Source organism: Oryctolagus cuniculus, chromosome 5, assembly GCF_051225735.1.
Source record: "Oryctolagus cuniculus isolate XC-2025 breed Fujian yellow rabbit chromosome 5, ASM5122573v1, whole genome shotgun sequence".
Lineage (NCBI taxonomy): Eukaryota > Metazoa > Chordata > Mammalia > Lagomorpha > Leporidae > Oryctolagus > Oryctolagus cuniculus.
This window is the reverse complement of record NC_142871.1, coordinates 82,693,416-82,717,609: the sequence shown is the minus strand read 5'-3', so window position 1 is coordinate 82,717,609 and position 24,194 is coordinate 82,693,416. Positions and strand designations below refer to the sequence as shown.

The 24,194-nt window shown below is 43.7% G+C and overlaps 1 protein-coding gene and 1 long non-coding RNA gene across 6 annotated transcripts in view; one reads left to right on the top strand and one right to left on the bottom strand.

Annotated features, from left to right (window-relative positions):
- Nucleotides 1-24,194, bottom strand: part of MDN1 (midasin AAA ATPase 1) — a 180,205-nt gene that overhangs the window by 6,467 nt on the left and 149,544 nt on the right. For 4 of the 5 annotated variants that reach the window (XM_008263214.5, XM_089332900.1, XM_089332901.1 and 1 more), the window contains 20 exons: nucleotides 23,940-24,055; nucleotides 22,534-23,019; nucleotides 22,041-22,267; nucleotides 20,699-20,854; nucleotides 20,360-20,529; nucleotides 19,468-19,629; nucleotides 17,247-17,384; nucleotides 13,691-13,832; nucleotides 12,242-12,417; nucleotides 11,610-11,762; nucleotides 10,955-11,102; nucleotides 9,109-9,431; nucleotides 8,677-8,862; nucleotides 7,028-7,129; nucleotides 6,159-6,363; nucleotides 4,888-5,055; nucleotides 3,857-4,020; nucleotides 2,584-2,673; nucleotides 1,553-1,668; nucleotides 361-535 (listed from right to left, as the gene is read on the bottom strand). In XM_008263214.5, the coding sequence (XP_008261436.3) occupies nucleotides 361-535; nucleotides 1,553-1,668; nucleotides 2,584-2,673; nucleotides 3,857-4,020; nucleotides 4,888-5,055; nucleotides 6,159-6,363; nucleotides 7,028-7,129; nucleotides 8,677-8,862; nucleotides 9,109-9,431; nucleotides 10,955-11,102; nucleotides 11,610-11,762; nucleotides 12,242-12,417; nucleotides 13,691-13,832; nucleotides 17,247-17,384; nucleotides 19,468-19,629; nucleotides 20,360-20,529; nucleotides 20,699-20,854; nucleotides 22,041-22,267; nucleotides 22,534-23,019; nucleotides 23,940-24,055 (3,603 nt within the window). Of the gene's footprint in view, nucleotides 1-360; nucleotides 536-1,552; nucleotides 1,669-2,583; nucleotides 2,674-3,856; nucleotides 4,021-4,887; nucleotides 5,056-6,158; nucleotides 6,364-7,027; nucleotides 7,130-8,676; nucleotides 8,863-9,108; nucleotides 9,432-10,954; nucleotides 11,103-11,609; nucleotides 11,763-12,241; nucleotides 12,418-13,690; nucleotides 13,833-17,246; nucleotides 17,385-19,467; nucleotides 19,630-20,359; nucleotides 20,530-20,698; nucleotides 20,855-22,040; nucleotides 22,268-22,533; nucleotides 23,020-23,939; nucleotides 24,056-24,194 lie in introns of those variants that run through there. The other variant, XR_016233853.1, reaches the window with a different exon arrangement.
- Nucleotides 6,992-8,378, top strand: LOC149126558 (uncharacterized). Its single transcript, XR_016233855.1, has 3 exons — nucleotides 6,992-7,340; nucleotides 7,501-7,553; nucleotides 8,105-8,378. It is a non-coding gene; the product is annotated as an uncharacterized LOC149126558 (long non-coding RNA).

Below are 24,194 nucleotides of genomic sequence, written 5' to 3'. Positions count from 1 at the left end.
GCCGTTGGTTCACCCTCCAATGGCCGCCGCTGCAGCCGGCGCACCGCGCTGATCCAATGGCAGGAGCCAGGATCCAGGTGCTTTTCCTGGTCTCCCATGGGGTGCAGGGCCCAAGCACCTGGGCCATCCTCCACTGCACTCCCTGGCCACAGCAGAGAGCTGGCCTGGAAGAGGGGCAACCGGGACAGAATCCGGCGCCCCGACCGGGACTAGAACCCGGTGTGCCGGCGCCGCAAGGTGGAGGATTAGCCTATTGAGCCACGGCGCCGGCCTTGCCAGATCATATTTAAAACCTTTGGGTGGCTCACAGAATGTGGCTTGTTGGTAATTTTCATCAAACTGCCATCCACTTCTGCTTACCTGCTTGGTATGGTTGTCTACCATACTAGAAGAGTCATCGATAGCCAAACAAATCTGATACTGACGTTTACTGGGCTTGGTCCTCCGAAGCCAAATCTTGTCTTTCCGAAACTGACTAGCGATGTATGGAATGACCTTCCGCATGTTCAGCCGCTTCCCAGTTCGATAGTCTCCTCTATTGAATTTGCCCCAACAGCAACACAGATTAGTTACCAACTGGCCATCCCTGAGAATTCTCTTCAAGGACAAAAACCAGTAATCCCAAATAACCAGGAACCTGCCACAACAAGGTGTTACTTAACTGAGGACTAAACATTTCTTCTTGACCACTAGCCAAAAACACTGGACATATACAAGGCAATAATTATATTCTTCCGGGGCCGGCGCTGTGGGTTACCATGTGGGCACCAGTTCAAAACCCGGCTGCTCCACTTCCGATCCAGTAAAAGATGGCCCAAAGTCCTTGGGCCCCTGTACCCATGTGGGAGAACCAGAAGAAGCTCCTGGCTTTGGATTGGCACAGCTCCGGTTGTTGCGGCCAATTGGGGAATGAACCATCAGATGAAGACCTCTCTCTCTCTGCCTTTCAAATAAACTTTTAAAAAAATTTAGCTTCTTCCACAAACATTACTTTTTAAAAATACTGCATTGAATATGAGGCCTTACAGTCTTTCTTTTCTGTTCTATATCTATGATTTGGACCTATCATTGCAAAGACATATGTGGGGCCGGTGCCTGTAGTGCCGGCATCCCTGTGGGGCTGGTTTGAGTCCCAGCTGCTCCACTTCTGATCCAGCTCTCTGCTGTGGCCTGGGAAGGCAGTGGAGGATGGCCCAGGTCCTTGTGCCCCTGCGCCCATGTTGGGGACCCGGAGGAGGCTCCTGCCTTCAGATTGGTGCAGCTCTGGCCGTTGCAGCCATTTTCAAATAAATAGATAAATCTTAAAGACATATGTAACACCTACAGCAAAAGAGTAACAACAGGTATCAAGGTGAGTAGCACACACCCCCCCAACACCTTCTGTGGTAGAAGTAAACAGGAAAGTAGAGTAAGGAATACCACATTGGTGCCTCTGTGGCAAAAGTGGCAACCTAGAAGCCAGCACCATAAATGGTTAGGTGCAAAGCTCAACAGAATCAGTGCACTGCCATCTTTTCCAGGCATACAAGGACTTCTAATGGGTTAGACTTACTTGAGTTTGGCTGCCTGGGTAGGCTCTAATATGAGACGAAGCTGTTCACATAACTGTTGTGAAAGAGGTGCAGTTAAGACCAGGTAACTCTGCCACATCTCAGCTGCAGTCTTCTCCTGTGACAAGATATAAATTACCCTTTGAATGTCAGAGCCAGTCACACATCATTACAGAGGTCAAAAGTCTGAAGCAAAGCAACAGAAAACAGGCCCAAGCCTTCTCAACAGAAGCACCTGAGAGCTGTGCTCAGCAAGCTGCTGGTTCATGATTCTGAATGTCTTCCCTAAAGCCATAACCCACAGTTCCAAGTGAAAAAGTCTGAGACAATGAAGCAGGTCATTATTGGAATTCGCAACCAAATCAACACCTATTCAAATCAATCACAAGGGGTAAAGTCTACCCACCAAGAAGAGGCAGAGGTAAGTACAGAAGGAATCCAGATGGAAGCAAGTATAGCCATTGATTTGTGGGCTCTTAAAAGTCTTGTTTCAAAAGTGACAGTGACAAGGGCAAATCCCTAGGGTTAATTCATTCAGATGTGTGCTCATGTCCTGGGACACAAAGTCCCATGACGTGTTTGCCAACTATGACACAACACTCAGTACATACATAAGGTGGGAATGATGATAATCAATACAGAGTGTACACACAAACAAGTATGCAAAGGCATTAAAAATGAAACCCCTGGTAAATCTATACTGCCACATTAAGTCAGCCAGCAGTGGTCCACATGGTCTGTTCTCAGGATGGCATGGCACACACTTTTGCCCAGTTTTTCCAATCACACGTTACAGAGCCAGCAACAGAAGCTAGAAGAGTTAAACACATCTGTCTCCCTCCACTTTCATCAGCTAGCTAAATCTAGTGGCAAAGCAGGCACCGAGCACTGCACATACTTAGGCTTCAGGATTCCAATTATATTCTCCATGTGCTCAGTCCCTTTTACGAAGTAATTGGAGCTAAGAACCTATTAAGTTGTTGTATCTTACCAACAAAAATCAAACAGTTTTAAGGAAAAGCCTGTGACTTACTTCTTCTGGGTTTCCAGATTCGTGTGGCTGCCACGTTTCCAGTTGTCTCTCCAGCTCCTCTCTTAGCTCACTGACATCTTTTAAAAAGGGCTGAGAAGAAAAACCCACAGGTAAGAGGTAGCCAGGTTGAGATCACCAACTTTTCACTGGCTGCCTCCTCCCTACAGCACGAACTCAAAGTATATACTTCATGGCCGAGACTCATAACAGAAGCAAACTGAATGGCGCAATGTGATGACCGCAGACAATCATTCTTCTGCTTCCCATCTTAGAGATAGCATGGGTAAAGGAAACATTTAAAATTTATAACTCCACCACAGCAGACAAAACACAGTAATGAAAATGTCTGATTAATCTGTATTGCCACAGGTCAAACTACTAGGATAAAAAATTCAGTTGTCAACTCTTCCTAAATGCACACAGTAAGCCCAAGTTCTTGTTATTTCACCAGTTGTCCTGAAGGCTCCTTACATAAAGATGGTAAGAAGAACCAGACGTGAGAGCAGGACAGGTCAGGGCACTGTGACCTGGCACTAACTGCTGGAGGGGTGTCATCTGCTTAAAGAACACCCGTCACACCAATAGTGCTCCTAAAAATTTTGATAAGGACTTGATATTCCAAAACAACCAGATGTTCCATAAGTTTTAAAGATAGGGGCCAGCATTTTACCTAGCAGGTAAAGCCACCACTTGCAATGTTGGAATCGAATGGCTCAAGTACTTGGGCCCCTGCCATCTATGTGAGAGACCTGGAAGAAGCTCCTGGCTTCAGCCTTGCCCCAGCACTGGCTGTTGCAGCCATCTTGAGAGTTAACTAACGGAAGGAAGACCTCTGTCTCTGAAAGTCAAGTTACAAACAATAAATAAATCTTTGAAAAAAAGATTTCTAAAGACAAAAATTTTTAAGCAATGTAAAATTCCATTTTGTCAATTACCTTTTAATTTATTTGGAAAGCAGAGTGATAGAGAAATCATCCATCTGCTGATTTACTCCCCAAATGCTGGTAACAGCCAGGCTTAGGCTAGACTGAAGCAAGGAGCCCAGACTCAATCTGAGTCTCCCACATGGACGATAGGGACCCAGTACCTGAACCATCACCTGCTACCTCCCATGGTGCACATCAGGAAGCTGGATAGGAAGTGGAGGTGTGACTTGATCCTAGGCACTACTACATGAGATGTATTTATCCTACATGATGGCCTGCCCCACTGTGCCACAGTGCCCAACCATTTTGTCAATAACTAAAGCAGGAATTTGTGAGAGGTTCAGTACCTGGAAAATCGGGTCCATGAGGAACTGATGGGCTGTATGAATGGTTGAATCTCGGCTCCTCTCTGGTTTCTCATTCTCTGTCTCTTTGTGGGATCTGTCTGTCCTGGGGTCTTGATCTTCCTCTGTTTTAACTGTTTGTGTCTCCATTTCCATTTCTTCAAAGCCTAGTTTCATGTAAGGACAGAGTTTTGTCACAGTATCAGCATCAAGGCTAAGCTTCAGCATCAAGCCTAACAGTGAATGAAGCTTCACTCATCCACTCATTCATTCCTTGACATGTTTTTCTCTCTCCAACAATCACGGCCAATTCAAACTCCCTTATTTCACCTCCTCTGCACTCTGATGTTGAAGGTGGCTGTTCTGGAACTGTAGTTTATCTTAAGTCTTGTAAATCTTATACTACGTGCACTTAGAATTTTGATAAAAATAAAAACTAAAAGAAAACCACTGTTCCATTTGCCAGGAATCAACAGTGTTTAACACTCCTAAGGACAGAGACAAAACAAAGGGCTTTGCATTTGGCAATTTTTTTTAATTTGCATTTAATCCACTGCTGATAGTTACTTTTTAATTTGCTGAATGTATGTGCTCTCTTTTAAAAATGAACTGCCTTGTAACAGAGCTTTTTTAGCCCTGATATGGAAACTGGCTATCTCCTCACATGCATTTTTCTCATTCCATCTCTTAGTATTTTATAGCACTTTATGCTACACTTCTATAAAACTGAAAAACATTTCCAAAATAAAAAAATATAGTTTCTCATCACAACTGTGGAAAATGTGTACTAATCTAATTTCTTCTACCCATTTTAAAGACAGATGGGATTTTGTTGGAAATTCAAACTTCCAGGATATCCTGCCACTCCTCTATTCCTCCACCTTTCTGCTTCCAACCAAAAGATAATCAATTATAGGCGGATGACTCAGCAAGGCCATGAGTTAGGACGTGGAACAGGCTAGACAACAGTACAAGAGAACTGACTGCTCTACGTCAGAGAGCTTATAAGGGATGTGTTCAAACACAAGACTCACCGGAGGTTGCTGTGGTCCTGGACTTGACTTCCTCTGGCTTTAGCTGCTCCGTATCTGCTGCCTTGAGCTCCTCCTGTTCCTCTGTGTCCATAAGGGTATCCTGTATCTCCTCTTCCTGATCCTGCCCCGAGTCTTTTGCAGTCTGTTGCTGCTCCTTGCTGGCCACATCTGCCGGAAATGAATGTGTGCGCACACCCAAAGAAAGCTTAGGTTTTTCCAGAACAAAGCAGTGATCTGTCAATGGTTTCTATCTTTCCTAGTGTCCAAAATTCTGTTCATGCTGGTTCTGCCACTGACCAGCAATGTGGCTTGGACACTTGTCTACACTACAGATGTAACTGTTCTCTACTTCCTACAGAAGTTAGGATGTGGTATAACTATCCACGTAACCACAGAAATAGGGGGGTTGATGGGTTTTTATTGCTATGACCAGAAGATGGACCAAAATAAACAGCATCCTATATTACTAACCTGTGGGTAAATTAGTTTCTTCAGAGTTGAGTAAGAGTATAAAACAGGGCACAGAAAGACCAACATGGGAATCCCAGCACTGTGATCTCTGATAAGTTCTTAAATGCCTCTGACCTCACTGTGCTCACCTCTACAATGGAAAGATCCTAGTTTGGAGGATTATTTGAGGAATTCCATCAACATAAATCGAAGGCTCAAGGCAAAAGCTCAGCACATGGTATTTATTATTACTACTACTTTATTTTTGCTAGAAGGGACAGAGAAAAAAGTAGCCTACTGCAGAGCCATCATTTTTGTGCTATCATCACAGGTAGATATTGTCAATACTAGTTTACATATGAATGAAGTAAAGAGAAGTCATAAAAGGAAAAACTAGACTGACTACTTATCTTCTCATACCAAGACTTTTTCCCTCCCTTTCTCACTTGTGCAGAAAACACGTATTTCAAAATTTCACAGTTCCTGTCAGTGCAGGGACTACCTAGAACTGACAAAATGTCCATTATGAAGACACCCTGAGTTCAGTTTGAAAGTGGGCAGTTGTTAGTAAGGGTATTTCAAAAGCCGACACTGAACCCAGCAACCCCGAGAATTTAAACTAGACCAGGGATCCCCCTATACCCAAAACAAGCTGCATTTCTGCATTATAGAAATCATCTGATTTATCCTATTTTTCTTACTAGAGACAAAACAATTTTAAAGGCCATCCCTTGTGCCGGCTAACAGGAATCTGTACTAAGAGCTGCACGGCCCGAGTTCCCAGAGCTTGGTGAGCTGAAGAAGCCTTGCCCTCACCGTACCATAGGTCTGTGTGTCGTATGTGTCGCTGCCTTGTTTAATGTGCTCAAATGCATCTGCATCCTCCACCTGGGCCTCGGGCTGAGCTGACCCCTGCTCAGCGGCAGGGCTGTCCGTATCCACAGTCCTCAGCCTCTTGTGCACCCGCTCATTGTGATCACCCATGGAACGTTCATTGTCAGCCTGCCCAGGTCTCCTCTTAAAGCTCTGTGGGAGATATGAGGAAATTCACTACAGCACTATATCTGTAATGACAGAAAGACTCAAAACAAGGCACATAATAGGTAAAAGGGGTACACCCACACAAGAATGGAATTCAATGCAGCTACTAAAAAGAACGGGGCTTCTATAAGCTTAAACAGAACCATGTCTGTGATATACTTTTGTATCTGAAATAAAGTCACAGAAGCAAGGAAACACATGTACATACACACATGTCCACAGATGTTCCACATGAAGAAAACAGCTGAGAGAAGATAAAATAGACAACACCCAATTGCTCTGGGGAAGGTCCCTTGGGTGGCTTGGGGACAGGGATAGCACATAGGCTCATTTAGGAGACTGCTTTTCAGCACTATTTCATGTACACAAATTATACCCCATTAAGAAAACCTAATTTTTGAAAATTAAAAAAAAAAAATCATGAGAAGAATAAGACTGGTGGTGCAGCACACAGCACCTGACTCTCAGTTCCACAGCAATGAACCCCAGAGGTGGATTTCCCTGGGGAAACCCCACAGTCCTGGGCTGCTCACCAAGGCTACCTACAGGAAAGGCCAGGAGTGTGGCTTTGTTTTTTAACAACCACATTTCTATCATCTTTTTTGACATGCAGGCAACAAACCGAGTTCAAATGGAGAGAGAGAGAAACCTGTGTGTTTTTCCTGGTGTGTTTCTGGGAAGCCAGCCGCGCAATGAAGTTGGACTCGTGGCCTTCTGCCTGGTTTGCATCTGCAGCTCCACTCCCATGTTCCTAGGAAATTCAAGACATAAGAAAATGAGAAGGAAGAAGCTGTGACCATCACCAGTTACTAAGCTGTACTGAGCACTAAACTGCAGTCTCCACTGTGCTCATCTCAGAGTTACAGCCTTAGGCCTGTTTGCCTGGAACTCAGCCGTGACTGAGCTCTTACCTGCTGGCAGGAAGAGAAGCATCAGGACCTGAAGCTGCAGTACCCTCTCAGGTATCTTTTCCTTGCAAAGCTGACTAGTTCTTGCCTCAAGGACTGTTTAGGTCTTATTCCAAAGGCAGAACAGACCTCCATTACAAACCAGGCATCATCATCAACCGGCTGTACACTCTTAAGGCTGTTATATAACTTGAGTTTTATTTTCCTCCAACAGAAAATGGAGAAGATAACAAGAAGAGCATCAGTTCTCTCGTAGGGCTTGCTGAGGTAAGGAAAATACTTAGTTCCTAATGGGCGCCTGAGGAATGATGAGGGCAGGGCTGTTTAAGCAGTATAAACAACTGTTGTTATTGATCACAAAACTGGAGCTCAGAGGCTGCAGAGTTTTCCCAGTATCACCACTGCAACTAGCAGGCCCTCTGGCACTCAATGTTCTTCCCAAAGCATGCTCACAACCTAGACTGAGACCACATCAGAACACATCATGACTAGTCGAGGAATAGAAGAAGTGCCCTGCTTTATAAATGAGCATATTTAGAGGCCTAGGGAGGAGCAAGGCAAAGGAAGGCACTGTGAGCAGCACTGTGCTGTGGGCAGTCCATGGGCCACCTTTCTTTCCTTGGGAGCTAAAAAACATGAACTTGACTCTCCCACTGAGAACTACAAGGCTAAGCACTTTTTCTTATTAAGCATATATCATCACTTTAATATAGCCTAGGGGTGGGTGTAGTGGCACAATGGTATAAGCCAGAATCTGGGATACCCACATCCAATATAAGAGTGACAGGGGTCAACTCCTGCCTTTGCTTATGATCCAGCTTCCTGATAATGTGCACCCTGTGACGCAGCAGATAATGATCCAAGTACTTGGGTTCCTGCCACCCGATGGCGTACTACTAGACTCTTGGCTTTGACCTGTCCCAGCCCCAGCTGTTGCAGCCATTTGGGAAGTGAACCAGCTGATCGAAGATATCTTGCTCTCTCTCTCTCTGCCTTTCAAATAAATCTTTTTTTAAGCTTCTCCCTCTGTAGCTTCTGCCTTTCAAATAAATAAATAAATAAATCTTGAAAAGAAAAAAGGCAAAATGAAGACATTTGCTATATATGTGTGTGTGTGTGTATATATGTATATGCACATATATATTTATATACACATAATACATATATATGCTGGGTGTGTGTGTGCATGTGTATAACCTTTAACAAATATTCTGGAGGTATACAAAAATAAGTATATAATCACTTTCTCAAAGAATAGGAGACAATCTTAGATGTCAACAAACAACAAGAACAAAAACCACATATAGACCAACTACTTCTAATGAGAATGTGAATTCAGAGAGAAGGAACCACGTAAGAGGCGACTGGCTTTGGCAGGGAGAGCCCTCACCTCCTTGCCCTGCTCCTTCTCAGGCGCAGCCCCAGCCAGCTCCACGGCCTGTGCACTTTGCATGTTCTCCACCCCCGTCTGCCCACATGAGGCATGCTCTTTCCTCTCAGGAGCCTCTGCCACCTGCTGCTCTGTGTCCAACCCCTCCTCCTCCTGCTCATCTTCCTTCTCTTCTTCAACTTGCTTCTGCAAAGAAATCAGACACGGTGTGAAATGCTCTGGGCTGGGGGTGCTGCAGCAAACAGGCTCCCCAGTCCTCACTGACGGAGTCTGCAGAGAGCGGTCAGCTAGAGGGAGTCTTGAAACAGAAACCTGAAATGCCTTGGCAGTGCCGACCAGTGATGGACTATCCTAGAAGAGAGTTTAGGGAAATAGAGGCTTCCTCCTCCTCTTTATTATTTCAACCTAAGAAAAGCCAGAAGCCCACCATACCTGGGGCTGGAGACCCTGGTCAGCAGGGAGGCCATCCTCTCCACCCTCCTCACTGGCTTCCCCATCCTCTTCCTCCAGAGACTGCTGCTGGCCCTCTGAGTTTTCTTCGGGCTGTTCAGCAGTATCTCTCTCTGGGCTGTCAGCACTTGTGTCCATTTCCTCCTCCCCTTCCACTTTGTCATCTTCATCAGGGCCTTCCTCGGGCTCATGAGGACTTTGGTCTTCACCATGGTCAGTCTCGGTCTCTCCATTTCTTTCCTCAGTTTGGTGACTGTCTTCTTCCATATCCACTGGTTTTTCTTTGATCTCCAAGGGATTTTCTTCTGGATAGACATGACAAAAAGAAGAAACATGGGGCCGGTGTTGTGGCACAGTGGGTTAAGCCAAGGACTGCAGTGCTGGTATGACATATAGCCACTGGTTTGAGTCACAGCTAATGTGCCTGGGAAAGCAAAAGAGGATAGCCCAAGTCTTTGGGCACTTGCACCCAAGTGGGAGACTCAGAAGAAGCTCTGGGCTCTTGGCTTCTGCCTGGCCCAGACACGGTTGTTGCAGCCATGTGGAGAGTGAACCATTGGATGGAAGATCTCATGCTCTCTCTGTCTCTCTCTCTGTAACTCTGCCTTTCAAATAAATTATTTTTTTCTTCTTTTTTTAAAAATTTATCACAGAAGGACCATAGTTGTGGTGCAGGTTTGAACCCTAGCTGCTCTGCTTCAATCCAACTCCCTACTAATGTGCCTGCGAAGGCAGAAGATGGCCCCTGCCACCCATGAAGCTCCTAGCTTTAGCCTGGCCCAGCCCTAGCTATTGTGGCCATTTGGAGAGTGAATCAGTGGAGTATATATATATATATATACACACACACACACACACACATATATATATATATAAATAAAAGGGGAACACAGATTTTTTAAACTTTCTATTATTTCTTAAACTGGGAAGTAGTTATGCAAGTGTTTTCTCACTATTCTTTAAACCAGGGATTGGCAAAGTATGGCCCATAGGCCAGCTGTGGTTTCCCACATGTGTCTGTATGTCAATTTTTATTGCAATTCTGCTGTAGGTCTTCTCTTTAACTATGTTTGTACCTTACTCATTCTGTGCTGCCTCTGCCTTCTTTCACAGTGCAACAGGAGGACTCAGTATATGCAGTAAAAAGCTTAGGACCTACAAGGCCTAAAATATTATCTGATACTTTGTAGAAAGTTTGCCCACCCTGTTAAAAGCAATACTCATATATTTAATACAATTATTTTGATGGTGCTTCAAAATTAATCCACTGAAAAAGAGCCATCAACAAATTCCAACAGTAAGTTTTATACCAAAGATAGGAGACCAGTGTTTTTTTAAAAAATTCTGTATATTTGAAACTCAGAGAGACTGAGATCTCCCATCTATCTGTTGGCTTGGTCCCTGCATCACAATAACAGCCAGGGCTGGGCCAGGCCAAAGTCAGGAGCCAGGAACTCCCATAATTTAAGGAACTTAAGGTGGATAACTTGTTACACTTTCAGCTTTCAATTCTTTTAACTCTATAGGGACCCCATAATGACTGCAGGAGCTCAGAGCTGTATAGAGTGAAGCCCACTAGGCAGAGCAGGGCCAAAATAGTGCACGGGAAGTGGAAGTAGTGAGAGAATCTGTCGGCCTATGAGCTGTGTGGCCTATGCGCACAAAGAAACACTACAAAAGAAAAGTAAACACCTTCTCAAGGTGGGGCTGAGCTAACTGAACCATGATTCCTGATTTGGCCATGACCCTGGGCTCTGTGAAGAGAAATCAGTTACTGCTCATTGTCAACAAGTTCTAATGGGCCTGCTGGGGTTTCTGAAAGACGCACCTTCTCCATCTTCACTGCCTGTGTCCTCACCACTGTTCTTGTCACCACTGTCAAGGTTCAGGTCATCAGGAAGATCCAAGGCCTCAGGTTCCGGCAGCTTTTCCTCATTACCATGGTAAGGGTCTACCTCATTCTCATCATATTCCCTCTGTGAGGTAATGGAGATAAAACAGAAAGAAAAAAATAAATATTTTTATAAAAAAGAATTTGTATAAAAGTGGTTCTGAGTATTTATGTAGTGCAGAGAGAATATAATATCTCTTCCCTAAAACTGCCAACATAGATTAGTATTTTAAGTAATGTTTTTACACTTTTCACATTAGAATTTCCAATTTTATTTTCAGTGCAGGTTCTCTGCTGAGATGAGGCATTGTGTCACTTAATCTCAAAGAAAAAACTCAAGAGACAAAAATAAAGGAACAAAGGTTTTAGCTTCCAAACTACAGCATGAGCCCAAATAGCATACACACTAACTTGTAAAAGAGCAATCATTCAACATTTTACATCCCATTAAAAGCCTCTGTTGTGCATCCTTGTATAAGTCAGTAAGATAGCAATCAATAAATAGTAAAATCAGTGTCTTGAGACACTCTAAAAACTATGCAGTGCTATGGCCCTAATCCTGAGTCAGGAGGGCAGTTCAAGTCCTCATTACCTCATCTATCTGTTCATTAATTTTTTCTTGGCCTTGTCCACCATCATCAGCTTCTGTTTCATCCTTTTCTTCCTTCTTATCTGGCCAGTTTTTATCTTTATTCGAATTCCCAGCATCCAAGTTACCATCTTTAGCAACAAGTTCAGGATCTTCCTAAATGTGAAAGAGAAAACAAAGTCATCAAACTCAATCCAAGAAACTGCTTCAACATGGGTTAAGTCTAGCAGTGTAGCTCTTAGATGTGGATAATTTCTGCCTGTTGAGCATGTCCCATGAAAACACTTGGCAGTCACATTGTATTGTGCTGCTGCAGTGTGACACCAGCTCTGGAGGACTCCCAAGCTCAAGGCTGGAGAATTCGGTGGCCAAGGGGATAATCAGCTTAGAGCATCTACAGTGAGTCTTCTTAACTTCCCATCTCCACCACACATGAGATGACTTAGGTCAGGGTATACTTTCAGATCTGAATACAATTAATGAGACGGGAAAAAAAAAAAAAAAAAAGGAAAAGAGAGATGGAAGAGAGGGATAAATAGATGGAACAGGATAAGCAGTAAATAGAGTGGAAGGTGGCAGGAAGATTACCTCCTTCCAGGCTGGGGACTTTGGGATGGGAGAAATCTTCTAATTACCTCATCCATTCCTGGTCCTGTTTCTTCGGTTTTGCTGTCTTCTTCTTCCTCATCTTCCTCATCATCATCATCACCCCAAAGCCTCTCATCTAGTTTGTCTGCTTCCTCGCCATTGAGATCACCCATCTGTTTATCCAGGTCTCCACCCTCGCTGTCTGATTTCTCATCATCCTCTTCTGAAAGGGAAGGCACTGAACGTAGATCAGACAGATCCCCGCACTGACCCAATCCTGCATGTCTAAGACATGGACCCATTCCCTGGCAAGGATTCCATCTGGGATTTACTGCCTATTACTACAGAACTCCCTACAGGCACATGCCTTCAGACCTACTGGAGCAGCCCCACTGTGTTTTTGCAAACTGTTGAGAGTAACATGCAAGTCTGCAGTATGTGAACAGGCAGGAAAACAAGAGGTGGAACTGCTGTAAGGATGTCTGCTTTCTATGCTGGAAGAACAGTCATCATGGGACTCATTAGTCTAGCTTCTTATCTGTGAAATGATGGACTTCCCCAACACACTGTGCTTCTGTGATTTTATCCAACATCTCAAATCAGGTCTCGACCAGTTAGCCATAATTGTTCTGCCTTTACCTTTGCTCACAGTCAACTTTACCAAACATTATATCCTTACACTTTTTACACAAGCATATATTCCTCTAAAGTTTGCTTTCATTTCTGCAAGGTTTTCCCTTCAAATAAAATACTCAATCTCAAATTAAGTTTTGGGTGGAAATTTAGGGCAAAAGATGAATTATGGTACAAACAGGGCAAATGATGATGTACTGTAAGAAATCATATTCTCAAATAATTTTAATGACAAAATGAATGTTCATAAGCCAGCAAATGAAAAAAGCAGACTACAAAAATGGATATGATTCTTGTGTGTGTGTGTGTGTGTGTGTGTATATATAATACATGCAATAATGGAAAGAAATATACCAAACTTTTGAGGTGGTTTAGGTGGGGAGACTCTAGGGAGGTCCTATCTTATTCCTGTATTTTCCCCCTAAATGATCTACAACAAACATCTATTGTTTGTAATTAGGACACACAGACACACACACAATTTTTTTTAAAAGCTATCCAGAACAATCTGCCTTGAAAGCCGAGCTCTGTGAGGGACCATCTTCTTGCTCTTTTGGGCTTCCCCAAAGGGCACTCCCGCACCACTGCATCTAGCACATAAAGCAGCTAGAACATCAGTCAATGGTGTGGTTTACTAAGAGGTCAAGTATCCCCAAAACTGCCCGCAGACTTCTGCCATGGTGGGTGTGACAATGGCACACTCCTGGCTGAGGCTTTCAGTCTGTACTAATGCTGAGGAACCAATGTTGTTTCAAAAGATTACAACAAGCTTCTTGTTTTTATAGAGAAAACATATTTCATAGTTTTCTCTATAAAATACTGATATTTTCCAAACAAGAAGTTACCATATAGTTATCTCAAACCTTGTTCTTCAAGCTCCCCATCATGCATCTTCCCGTCAAAGTCTTCTGACATCTCAATGGCATTATCCTCGCCCTTAATGTCAGATTTTGAACCAGGATCCTCTTTGTCCTTTTCTTGACCTTTCTGAAATGTATCTTCCACCTATGTCAGCAAGCATTACAGAAATTACAAATGAATGCTGTAATTTTACTAATGTTTAATTCCGCTTAGAATACAAAGGTCAACTTTAATGGTGTAAAAATATCTCTGGGATGAGGAAAAAAAAAAAAAAGCTAGCAGAAGACAGTCACGTGTGATAATTTGTGAAAGTTTTGTTTCCATTTCTGGAGTTAATGGTCACTTTTTTCTATTTGTGGCCAGAGAATATATTTCACTCAGGCTTTCTTCTTGGAAATTGTTAGAAAAAAGAAAATTCCAGAGCCATTTAAAAGTCCCTTTTAAAAAAAATTTCATTTCTATTTGTGGCCAGAGAATATATTTCACTCAGGCTTTCTTCATGGAAATTGTTAGAAAAAAGAAAATTCCAGAGCCATTTAAAAGTCCCTTTTAAAAAAAAGTTCATTAAAGGAACTCTTAAGGAAAACAGTAAAAGTAAGTTTCTCACAGCACCACCATCCTCCAAAACTTCCAGGAATTCTCACTGCTGATGTGAATACCCTGATATACACTTAGTAACACAGGGGCTCGCTATCAATATGTACCTCTCAAAACCTGTGTTTTACAGACTCTTATGCAATCTGCTTTTCTTTTTAAACTTAAAAACTGTCTTAAGTATATTTCCATGTTGAAACATAATACTCTATCTGATTCTGTTTAATTAATATATAGTATTGTTGTACATGCATGGTACTATAATTTAAATAACTCTCTACTGATGAATAGTTTGTTTCATAACTTTCACCATTATAAGTAATACTATTGTAGGGAACTTCCTTGTAAAAACATGCATCTACCTCATATACCTATTTATTTTTGACATGTTAGCATATGTAAGAAAACATGTTTGGGCTGGCATTGTGGCACAGAATGATAGGCCTCAGCCTGCAGTGCCAGCATTCCATATGGGTGCCAGTTCGAGTCCCTGCTGCTCCACTTCCAACACAGCTCCCGGATAATGCTCCAGGGAAAGCAGCAGAAAATAGCCCCAGTACTTGGGCCCCTGCACCCACGTGGGAGACCTAGAAGAACCTCCTGGCTCCTGGCTTTGGCCTTGCCCAGCTCCAGCCATTGCAGCCATCTGGGGAGTGAACCAGTGGATGAAAGTCAGTCTTTCTCTCTGTCTCCCTCTCTCTATCTCTGCCTTTCAAATAAATAAATAAATCTTTTAAAAAAAGTAAAATTGTATCAAAGCATATGCATAACTGAAAACTTAGCAGATATAAAGTGCTCTAGAGGATTTTTACATCATTTAATGTGTTTTGCATTGGACTGTACTTTTCTGTTTGGACTGCACCTTTGTTTTTTCAATTAGAAACACAGTATATGCTTTAAGTTGAATTTAAAAAACAGAAGGAAGTCAAAATAACAACAAAAATTCAGAGCCCCACCACCCAAGCATTAGCATAACTCCTTTGGTTTATTTCTTCCCTGCTTTCCCCACAAAGACACAGAGTTTGAAGTGGTTTGCTCCTTTGCTTTTAATAGCTATAACCATAACCTGAATACAAGTTTATGATTCAATTTAGACTTAGATGAGCATTTTATTTATTTGTTTTATCATCTGAAAGCCAGAGAAGAAGGATTTTTCATCTGTTGGTTCACTCCCCAAATGCCTACACCAGCAAGGGCTGGACCAGGCTGAAACCTGAAGTTTGGAACTCCATCACCTCCCACGTGGTCGGAACAGACCCAAATGCTTGCATTACCAGCTATCTCCCATTTTGCACAATAACAGGAAGCTAGAATTGGAAGAAGAGCTGGGACTTGAACTCAGGTACTCTATTATGGATACTAGAACCCCAAGTGGCATCTTAACTGCTGTGCCAAATGCCCACCACAGCAGATAGGCATTTTAAAAAGCAACACAACAGAGGCTGGTGCTGTGGTGTAGCGGGTAAAGCCACTGCCTGCAGTGCTGGCATCCCATATGGGCACTGGTTCGAGTCCTGGCTGATCCACTTGCAATCCAACTCTCTGCTATTGCTGGGAAAGCAGGAGATGGCTCAAGTGCTTGGGTCCCTGAACCCACGTGGAAGATCCAGAAGAAGCACCTGGCTTCAGATCAGCCCAGCTCTGGCCGCTGCAGCTATTTGGGTAGTGAACCAGCAGACAGATGACCAGTGGATGGAAGACTTTCTCTCTCTCTCTCTCTGCACCAACCTCTCTATAACTCTGCCTTTCAAATAAATAAATAAATCTTAAAAGCTGCTGTGTTGCCTTTTTTTTTTTTTTTTTTTTTTTTTTTAATCTGCAGCAGAAGTGGAAAAGTCTGACCCTGCCCGTGAAATTATTTGGTCTCACAGTGCCAAAGTAACTACAGGCAGGACTCAAAATTCAATAAAATGGGCCGGCGCTGCGGCTCACTAGGCTAATCCTCCGCCTAGCGGCGCCGGCACACCGGGTTCTAGTCCTGGTCGGGGCGCCGGATTCTGTCCCGGTTGCCCCTCTTCCAGGCCAGCCCTCTGCTGTGGCCAGGGAGTACAGCGGAGGATGGCCCAGGTGCTTGGGCCCTGCACCCCATGGGAGACCAGGAAAAGCACCTGGCTCCTGGCTCCTGGCTCCTGCCATCGGATCAGCGCGGTGCGCCGGCCGCAGCGTGCCAGCCGCGGCGGCCATTGGAGGGTTAACCAACGGCAAAAGGAAGACCTTTCTCTCTGTCTCTCTCTCTCACTGTCCACTCTGCCTGTCAAAAAAAAAAAAAAAAAAAAAAATTCAATAAAATGTATAACAGGCTAATTTTTAAGTCAGTAATTTTTTTAAAAGATTTTATTTGAGAGGTAGAGTTACAGACGGTTAGAGGGAGGGACAGAGAAAAAGGTTTTCTATCTGTTGGTTCACTCCCCAAATGGCAGCAATTCTGCATGGCCTGTGAATATATTATAAATATCCAAATGGCTCTTGTCAGAAAAAACACTCCCCATCTTTGGTCTACAGACTCTGAGTATCTCAAAAACATTCTTGATTCCAACCAAAAAAGGGTGTAGATTTTAAAATTCTAGCATGTCTTAAAGATATACAAAACCTATTAATAGCAAACTCTAGCATTACTGTTAAATGTAATTATCAATTAAAATAGCCAAGCTCTTAATCCTTAAAAGCACTACCAATAAATACTCTGTAGAGAGTCATCAGCAAGCATCTTTCCATTTAAAAAAAAATAAAAATCATTCCCTCCACAATTTAGCTATAACCGATGAATAAGTTGCAAAGTTCCCTCCTGTGGTTTTTAGGCATTTTATTTACAACCACTGCCCAAGCTTCAGTGTCCCTAGGACTCCACAGACCTGTCTGAAAACCATTAGCCTAGTAAAAAACTATGTATATGTGTCATTTAAATATTGAAACCAAAGGGGAAAGGAAGTCAGATTCTGTAATCTGTGTACCCATTTCACAGACCTGTTCTTCATTCTCTATTCGGTCGCTCACATCCTTCGTGCCCTCGCCTTCTCCAATTCCACCTCCCTCGTAGTCATGGAATTCAGTTGCCCCCTCTCTTGCTGAATCTTCCATAAATTCTTTGGGCAAGCAAAATCCCTTGGGGAAAAAAAACAGAGTGAACAGTTAGGCACAAATGCAATTCAAAAAGGGATTGTCAGCCCTACCACAGTGAAAAAGCAACATCAACAAATGCTTCACTGTTGTAACAGCATAGGGTCTTAAATCTGCCAAAGCACATCAGTGGACCTCTGGCATTCTTTTCCTCCTCACTGATAACAGCTAATGTGCGGTGTCACAGCTTGACATCTGATTTAGCACGAGGTCATGTCTCTGTAGAGGCCCCTGGCGTGTGCGGTATCCATCACTTTGCAAAAAACAAAATTTGGAGAAAGGACACCAGAAGGATGGGATTCAGGACATCATTGAGCAAGGGCAGAATGGGCTCTAGAGAGAACAGTAGGACACAGCACTAACAAAGTAAAGTGTTAACAAAACTGGTCCCTGTCAGAATTTAGCCTAAAAAGGAAAAACTACTACAAGGGCAGAAGTAAACAGAAAAGCAAGGACAAGAAAACAGCAGCTCTCAATCAGAAATTTTAATTTTTTAAGCAGAAATACATACTATCAAGTTATCTGTCAATCTGAGAATGAAACAAAAAACAGCTGTCAATTAACAAGGAGTTGAGATGACCACCACCTTGGTTATACACAAACAGCTACCTGGGCAGTAAGGGCTTCAGTGACAGCCTAGATTATCTCCGCTCTGTATCTAGCCTACTTTAAAGTTCCCTCAGCACTCAGAAAGGACAGAAACACAACCTGATTCTCTGAAAATTGATTGAAACCTACATTTTGGTGGTCTTATTCCCACTGAGTTACATTGTTTGAAAGAGCTGCCTTCGAATGCAGGCATACGGGGGAAACCAAAAAGCAAGGAGCTTCAGATTCTCTTAGCACAGCACAGCACTGCAGCACATGCAGCTCAACCACTGGGCCCCCAGTACTGCACACTTTAGAACCATGGCTGTGGCCAGCTCCCAGCTCCCTACTCCAAAACACACCGTTCTGACAGGCCAACATCACCCAAGAGCCTTTCAAGACAGGAGCAATAGCTCAAATGGACAAACACAGCTGACCTGAATCTCCAGGTGCTCTTATCACCCATTACCCTGCCATTGTCTTACGCATATAATGTTTCTCCCAGAAGTGATGGGGTCTAACACTGGCTCAGTACCCTTCAGACAGAAGGGGCAAACCTGGGAATCATTCACTTTCATATTATTCAACAGACACATGGATTTACAATCTAGATGGGAGGCCCCAGACCTGCCTTTCACTTTGTATTCTTTCCTGTCTCTTTCAGATAACCAAGGACATGAACTCCAGGCACTGTCTTTAATCTGTAAATTCATACTTTCCTCAAGAGAATTTCATCTGTATTGTACTTAGATTTGGAGACAACCTTAAATTACTGAGGAAGAAATGAACCAAAACAGATATATTCAGTTGAGGATGGTTTCCACCAAAATACTATAAGGTGTAAGTAGATGACATTCCACAAGCAACCAACCTGGGACTCAGAAAGGTTAAGGCATTAACCCTAAGTTCAAGAACTGAGTACTTCTGTGAGTACATCCAGTCTATCAGATTTCACTGACTTCTGCCCCTGGTTTTGAAGGGTAGTGTCTACAACCTTGAACAACCACAGCACTCTTCATACTACTGAATATATGACTGAATGAATGAATGAATGACTAACTTATGGAAGAAAAACCCTCCTCCATACTAAAAGCCTGTTATTATTTACTATAATTACATGTAAATAGTTGAAAGAAACTTAACAGCCTTAAGGATTTATTGAACAAATCTAGCTCAGGAGTTATCAAGATTTCACATTGGAGACACAGACAAAAGAGTGTGTTAATACAAAACAGCCTTTGCACAGCCTCTGGAGTCAACAGGACTCATCAGTTAAGGGACGTGCAGGCTCTGAGACTTTAGTGAAAACTAGGTTAGCAAAAGGGTGCCATATAAAGCCTTTAAGAATCCACAGGTAGCAAGATCACCTCCTGGCATTTGTAATAGTCCAAAACAAAAAAGTCCATCAAACCAAACCTGAATGGAGGCAGAACACTTGGGTCCCAGAAGCCCCAGAGTGCTCCACGTGAACAGTCCTTACCTTCTGGGCGAGCTCTGTGAAGACCTGGGCAAGCACAGAGAGCAGCTTTGCAGTGCTTCGGTGAGTTGCCAAGGACACGGTCAGGAAGAAGAGGACAAGGTCTGAGAAGCTGCAGAGCATGGGCACCAGGCGTACCAGCAGGCAGCAGCACTGCCTAAAGAACTAGGTTCAAACAAACAAAAGGCCTACTCACATTGCTGAATGGGTACCTGGAATCCTTTGAAGGAATGAAAACATTCTGGAGCTAGACAGTGGCCATGGCTGTGCCTTGTGAATGTTGTAATGTTCACTATCAGTGAGCTGTGTGTTTACACAAATCCCACCACAGGTTACTGAGATTTCATCTCCTTAATCACATAAACTATCATTAAAATGCACTTTAAATTCTTACTCAAGTTTCATTTAGTTAACAATGTGTTTTTTTGAAGAACTCAATGTTTATAAATTAATCCTTCTTAGAAATCAAAGTTGGTGCTGGTATCTATGCTACAGAATGGCATTCATGGTCCTAAAAAATAAACTGCTTCTCTGGACTTAAGACAGAGAAAACAACTTATGGCTCTGCTGGCTGACTATGGAGGGAATAGTGTTTGCAGAAGATGGTCATGAAGCTTCATGAATAGCAACAACAACATGTAATGTCAGACTCCTGCAAGCATGTGACTGTAATACAGCAGAACCCTAAACTAACAAATATTCTGCATTGATAGCATGTTTGCAACTCTGCATCTTACAAATGTAACCCTTAGTGAGTGCTAAGCTTTCAAAGCTTTTCAGTGACATTAACATGGATAAATAGACAAATTCTTTGTGCTTCTAGCCTGCCTTGGGCCCTCCACATGGAATCAGGGAATGCTTACCCTGACTTTGTAAGGAACAGTGAGTGGATTACCGTGTGTTTCGCTGCCGTGCCATCCTCCCCACAAGATTTCAGCCTCTCCAACAGCTCAGAGATGGAGGAAATGATTTTCTGCACATGCAAAGTGCTCACTTCGCCCCAGAAGTCGTCCTCTAAGAGTTTTGTCAGATGTCCTGGTTGCAGTCTCTCAAAGCCTGCTGCCTCTTTATTCACAGATCACGACATGATGAATAACAGAATATAAACTCTTTCATCTCTATTTATGCAATCGTCTATTTCTAATACCTGTTCTGAACTATTTAGCCATCAAAAAAAATCATCACATATAGTTAAATTGCATAGGAAACTAATTTTTCCTGATTTCAGACATACCATCCTTTTCTTGGGGTCCTGTTTGGTCTGTGTTCCCCTGTGCTTTTTCATTGCTTCTTTCTGCTAAGTTCTGGATGGCGCAGAGGATGGCATGAATAGCAGTTTCCATTTGCTCTGAAAAATCTTCCACAAATCCTTCATCCAATGTTTGGCTTCCTAGTAAGCAACAGGATACAAAACAAAGCAGGAAAACAATATAAACCAAGAACACCAATTATTTGCTTTCGTGCCTCTAGAAGTCATTTGTTACTTTAACGGCCATCTGTTAGGTGAGTGAGCCACTCTGTCTAGCTATCTGGATACAGACATGGATAAGACAAGCTCCTTGCTTAGACAAAGCTTATTATCTTGCATGTTTTGCTAAAAATAATGCTAAAACTTTGAAAATTAATCATTAACACAGTGTGCATAAACACCAACTTAGTCCACTTATTAGTCGCAGACTCTGAAGTCTATAGGAAAACCATAACATGCCAGCATGCCTTTCTGCCTTCCTATACATGCACTACAAACTATGAGACAGGATGACCATCCAAGGGAAAGGCACTCAAACAAATAAGGCAAAAATATTAAGAGTTATGGATTCCAACCGTACTCCCCTCCTTAGAAGCCTACACAGGTACATCTAGAACAAAACAAGGTGTCTCTAGCAGCATTTCAACTTCTTTCTGTAGGACCATACTTCTCGAGGCCGGCATTATGACACAGTGGATTAAGCCACTGCCTGCAAAGCCCACATCCCACACAGGTGCCAGTTCAAGTCCCTGTTGCTCTTCTTCTGATCCAGCTCCCTGCTAATGTGCCTGGGAAAGAAGACAGCCCTACCGCTTGGGTCTCTGCACCCACCTGGGAGACCCCAATGCAGTTCCAGGCTCCTGGCTTTGGATTGGCCCAGCTCTGGCTATTGTAGTCATTTGGGAGTGAATCAGCAGATGGAAGTGCTTGCTCTCACTCTCTCTCTCTAACTTTGATTTTCAGGGGTCAGTGCTGTGGCATAGTGGCTAAAGCCATAGCCTCCAGTGCTGGCAACCATAAGGGTGCTGGTTCGAGTCCTGGCTGCTCCTCTTCTAATCCAGATCTGCTATTGCCTGGGAAAGCAGTGGAGGATGGTCCAGGTGCTTGGGCCCCTGCACCTGCATGGATGACCCAGAAGCAGCTCCTGGCTTCGGACTGGCCCAGCTGTGGTCATTGTGGCCACGTGGGGAGTGAATCAGAAGATGGAAGATCTCTCTATTTGAGTGACTCTCGATTTTCAAATAAACTTTATATACTGTTTTTTTTTTTTTTAAAGACAGCACTTCTCTGCTAGGCTTTTCCTCCGTTGCTCAGCAATAGTCCTTACCTCCTTGGCTGCTAGAAGCGAGTAGGTGTTTCTTCCAAGCAGTAAAGTCATCCACGCCTTTACTGATTTCTCCTCTGACATATTCCAGGCTTTCAACTAAGGCCATTTGTGGACCTTTTTGCTCACCCTCCACCCCTGGAAGAATGAACAAGGACGCTAGGCCTTGCAAATGAGCTGACACCTGGGACAGGCAACTCAGCCCAGAAGAGCAAACTTCAAAATCTTTCCTGCAACAGAAAAGCCACAATATTGAAAGGAAAGCGCACAAACACCCATACACACACTCTCACCTTTCCTCCATCCTATCACTAACATATACTGGCCACAACTCATTGGATCTAAGGTTTAGAGCAATACATGCTAAAAAAGTGCCAGGTAACCGAGTAATTTTGGAGGACTGTAGAATAATTCTTTTCATAATTTTACCCCATTCCTAAGCTCAGAATAAGCACTCAAGCACAGCAAGGAAGAATAAAGAAACAGACAAACTCACCAAGAATAAAATAGAGTCTCACAGGACTGCTGCCTAATTTTGTCGACATCAGCTTTCATTGCTTTAATGGTTTTCAGCATCTCCGCTAACTTCACGGTAGACTGCTGCCAAAGCTGGTCCTGTTTTCGCATCCGGCAACCAGAGGGCAATCGACTTTCAGGTACTGGGGATGGGTAGCCCAGACTGCAGGGAATGAGGTGTGGCACTGCTCCAGAAAGCTGTCCTTTGGTGAGTTCAGGTCCTTCCAGGTGGGAGGCAGAAGGCTGATCCTGAGTCTGGACATCACTGTGGCCTGCAATCAGTCCCACACTGGGACAACACTGGAGGAGCCAGGAGAGCTGCTCGAGCAGGATCTGGCTCTGCATGGCCAAGTGCTGTAGCCGCTCTGTCCACTGCTGCATGCCATCCTGAGGCGGGAAGGCCATGGGGTACACCAGGGGCACTGTCAACCTGCCCTGAATCTCCTGCACACAGCTGAGGAGGTTCCTGTGCAGAGAAACCCATGGGGAAAAACCATAAAGTGTTAAATCATGTCTCACTCTATTTGTAGGGAAGACTCTCCAGCTAGGTTAGACAATAGGTTAAAAGTCTATTTAAATGCCTCCCAAAGTATTTAAACACATCCTTCAGTCTCAGGAGAGACATTCACAGCTCACCATTTGACCACTAGACTCCTCACATCCAGCGCAGCCACACCACTGCAGTGATTTCAACTATTAGCATCTGGTAAAAGCACTAAACTCACCCTGATCAACGGAAATGGGAAACACCTGAAGCCAGAGTAGACCCAGGCTGGAATCAGAATACCGTCTCCCCCCTAGGAATCCTCTCAAGGCTAACAACAGGCTTCCTAACTGTCCTCAAAGTGGATACACTGTGGAAAAAAAGGATACTCTGCCTTTGCTAAGAATCCACTAAAGGATAATCGCAGCCTTCCTAACTGTCCTCATCTTTTAATGATCTGGTGTCACTGAGAAGCACCCACGTCTGGCTAAGGAAATGGCAACTGTGAGACCCAAAAAGCCTAACAGAAGCACCCTCAAATCTGCTCCAGGACTACAGGGTTCAGGACACCAATACCAGGAATACAACCCTGTCTATCGGCTCACTAGGACTTGTAGCGACCAATACCCTTGTTCCAGATCCAGGTGCAGTTCACCTAGGGCAACTTTCAGGGGCTGACAGCCCTGAATTCAATCGCCAGGCTTCCTCCTCCCAAGAAGTGTGCCCAGAAGACAGGGCAGGCAGATGAACACATGACCAAACCCAATGGGCAGAGCCAAGAAATTCCACTTCAGATGCATTCCACAATTGAGAGCAGATCCTACTCCTCATGTGCAGCAGCCTAGGCTGCCCTTACACAATTCTTCCCAACCTGTGCCAAAACAAAGCTTATCAGCCGATACCTGAGGATGATCCACTGCTCAGTCAGCGTGGTGAGCGAGCGACGCTGTCGAATGAGTAGTTTCATCAAATGTGCCGAGAACCCTTTACACCGCTCCACACTGCCCATACCCAGCTCCTGGCAAAGGAAGGAAGAAGAAAAAGCATGTTGAAGGCCTGGTTGGCAAACACCACCCATGAGTGCCACAGTGAAAGCTGGTTCATGGAATACTCTTCTGGGGAAGAATCCCTTGCTTATGCAATCTACAGATGTGCTA